The sequence below is a fragment of the Hoplias malabaricus genome, chromosome 6 (assembly GCF_029633855.1).
Source record: "Hoplias malabaricus isolate fHopMal1 chromosome 6, fHopMal1.hap1, whole genome shotgun sequence".
Taxonomy (NCBI): Eukaryota; Metazoa; Chordata; class Actinopteri; order Characiformes; family Erythrinidae; genus Hoplias; species Hoplias malabaricus.
Window position 1 is genome coordinate 49581068 of NC_089805.1, and position 3376 is coordinate 49584443.

Genomic DNA, 3376 nt, shown 5'->3' on the forward strand with positions numbered 1-3376 from the left:
CACTAAGCACTGGACGATAACCTCCAATAACACTGGACTGTCACCAGGAGACATGTGGAAAGATTTAAAACAACACACACACACACTCACACACACACACTCACATATTAAATTCGTAAAAGCAGCCTTTCTGTTTTTATATCTCAACACAGGTTTGTTATTTACTATTGTTTATTTTTATTATTGTAACAGAGATTTGAGATTTCTTTGTTTATTGTTTCATTTTATCAACTCATAGAGAGAGAGAGAGAGAGAGAGAGAGAGAGAGAGAGAGAGAAGTTTGAAGAAAAGATTAAAGAGAACAAAGATAGAAAAAGAAAGAATATTGTGAGTGTTATATTGAATATAGAGAATGGGAATAAAAAGAAAGGAGAAAATGGAGAATAGGGCTGGAGAGAAGGAACATAGAGAGAAGAAGAAAGAGTTAACCCTAAGAACACTATCTATAGCTATTTTTCTATTCCGTTTTTGTCAGTGTCTCTTTCAGTCTCATTTAAACAGTAATTATGTGACATAGCCAGATTCAATATGTTGTTTTCTCTTCTAAAGAACCTTAGCTACTCAAATATATAATCACTAGAGGTTTTCATTCTGACCGATAAATCAATTTTTCTATACATTTGTCATGTTTTGACCGAAATTTTACCTAGCGCCTGCTTTTTTTTTCATATTTCTCAATGTACAGCCTTGAAATCATACTCCCACATCGGATATCTTCACACAGATTGTTAGTGTGAGGTGTATTTTAGTTGAAAACATAAGCATTTTTGATGCTAATTTATTAAATGTCATATTACTGTGACAAAATAAATTTGTAGCATCAGACTTATTTTTCTTGATATTCTAAGCTCTGGGATGTATGACTGATAAAGTTCTGACAGTCACAGCAGGCCCAGACTTTCAGGAATTTAGTTCAGGTATAATACTATAATATATAATAGTAACAATTATTATTATTATTATAATCTTTTTAAAAATATGATGAAATAATACTTGTTTATTTAGAAAACACACAATAAAGAATTATTTAAGCTTTTTAGTTTATATTTGTTGATCTAATGCAGTGTTATTTGATGTGAAACCTACAAAAACCTTGAAAAACTATAAATCAATAATAGGAACATGTTTTTGCTGATGACTCATATTTTTCTGCCCAGAGACAGCGTGGGTTGACGTTATGTGAGTCAAAATTAAACTGAAAGTAAACACCATCTTTCTTGTCCTGAGCGTGATTATATTAGATTATCCTCAGTTATGATTATGTTACAATTCTTTTTGAGAAACATAAAACATAAATTTTGAAGGAGCGTCTTGTTTTTTAGGTGGTTTTTCACACTGGATTACTCCCAGAGGCTGAGAGCCATTTGAATGAGAGCGCTATTTTTAGAAACGGTAGGATCTGCGTTTTCTAACGGTATACGGAGCTCACAGAAGCATTCAGACATTCAAGACTTACAAAGCTGATTATATAAGGTGTGATTTTTGTACGATGCAAAATTTGGGCTGAAATGTCAGAGTTAAAGGAGAGAATGAGAAAGAGTGAAACGTGATACAGATAGAGACCAGTGAAGGAGAGAGAGAAAACAGAGTGGAACAAAGTCAGAGAAATGAGAGAGATGAAAGACACTATGTACTCTCCCTCTCTCACACACACACACACACACACACATCAGTGTTTACTCCACATCACACACTCGCACTGATGATCCACTCCAAAACTCAAACCCAGCGTAGAGGGGCTCAGTGAATGTGGTGGTGAGTGTGTGTAAGTGTGTGAGTGTGTGTGTGTTGGGGGGGATGGTGTAGAAGGACAGAGTGCCCCCCTCCCAGTCCAGATACACCCCCACTCTCTTAGAGGGAGAGGGAGGGGCAGGGATTGAAGTGAACTGAGCGTTGTGCCACAGAGAGAAACTGTTCCCAGAGCAGACCAGACTCCAGGAGTTTTTATTGCGTCCAAATCTACACTCATCTCCTCTTCCTTTCCTCTGGATTCTTCCGTACGACACTGAGATAGAAACCCTCCCGCTCCCCTCCACCTCCCAATAACAGCGTCCAGTCAAACTCTCCACACTCAGAACCTGCTCCCACCGACTAAACCTCTCCGGACGATCTGGATACGACTGACTCTCCTCCACAAACTCCACCTTCCTGTTTCCCTCCGACAGAGAGAGACGAGGTTGTGCTGTGTTTGGATCCAGAGTGACATCACACACATCTACACACACAATAAACACACATTAGTGAACACACCATCACACACACATCTACACACACAATAAACACACATTAGAGAACACACCATCACACACACACACACACACACAGAGAGAGTGAGAGTGTGTTTGTGTGTGAGAGAGAGAGAGTGTGTGTGTGAGAGAGAGTGTATGTGTGAGAGAGAGTGTATGTGTGGACATAATTAGAGATGTATACAACAGCTCATTTCTGCAAGTGATCTGTGGAAATCAAATCACTGAGCCAATCAAACTTAACATAAGGATAAAGACTGGATGTCCTTGGAGCGCAGTTAATTTTATCATCGCCATAAATCATTGGATCAAGTGGCTTTGTCAATGTGCTCCTGTGGATGTAAGATCTCCGATCCCAGTCCAAGGTTTTGCAGATGATGTGCTGTTGGCATCGAGGGAGGAGAGCGTCATCAGAAACATGCTCCTGTGTACGGACAAGTTCCTGCAATAGTCTCACTTAGAGATGAAGAGTTCAAAGTGTGCTGTGTTCTATGAAAGACGCAGCAGGGGGAGTAGTTGGTATAGAGCTAAAAGTGATAAACCACCTGCATTTACTATTGATGGAGAGATGATTAGAGTGTACAAAAGGCATGAAATTTATAGTTATTTAGGACATCAGTTTAATGCTGGAGAATGGGAGATGCAAATAAAGGACATTGTAAACAGTTTTACCTCCAGGTTGGACTTAATAAGTTCCTCACCTTTACCTGTGGTTATGAAACTGCAAGCTGTTCATGAAGTTGCGCTGGCTAATGTGCAGCATTTGTTTGCTAACATTCACAAACCAAAATGTACTTTGGATGAGATGAATAATAAAACAGTGGATGTGGTGAGGAAGTGGATAGGTTTAAATTCTCATTCAACAAGATGTGTTCTGTTTCATAACAGAAGGGAAGGTGGACTGAGGTCCCAAATATTGAGTGGATCTATGTAGCAACTAGGATTTGTCATTTGCTGCGGATGTTGAATAATGACGATTTAGCAGTTCAACAGCTGGCTTGACCTTCACTTATTTTAGTAAGATCCCGACTGCAGCAGAAGGAGAAGATCATTTTCTGGGATTCAGGAAGAAGCTGAATGGGAAGCTGGATGTGAATGTGAGTGGAGTGAGATCAGACTGTGGCCTGATT

The 3376-nt window shown here is 39.1% G+C and overlaps 1 protein-coding gene across 4 annotated transcripts in view; it reads right to left on the minus strand.

Moving 5' to 3' along the window:
• The window catches only part of LOC136700423 (ribonuclease inhibitor-like), a 64863-nt gene continuing 61487 nt past the window's right edge, over window positions 1-3376 (minus strand). For all 4 annotated transcript variants that reach the window (XM_066675770.1, XM_066675766.1, XM_066675767.1 and 1 more), the window contains one exon: window positions 1-2215. In XM_066675770.1, the coding sequence (XP_066531867.1) occupies window positions 1677-2215 (539 nt within the window). In that variant the 3' untranslated portion in view covers window positions 1-1676. The remainder of the gene's footprint in view (window positions 2216-3376) is intronic.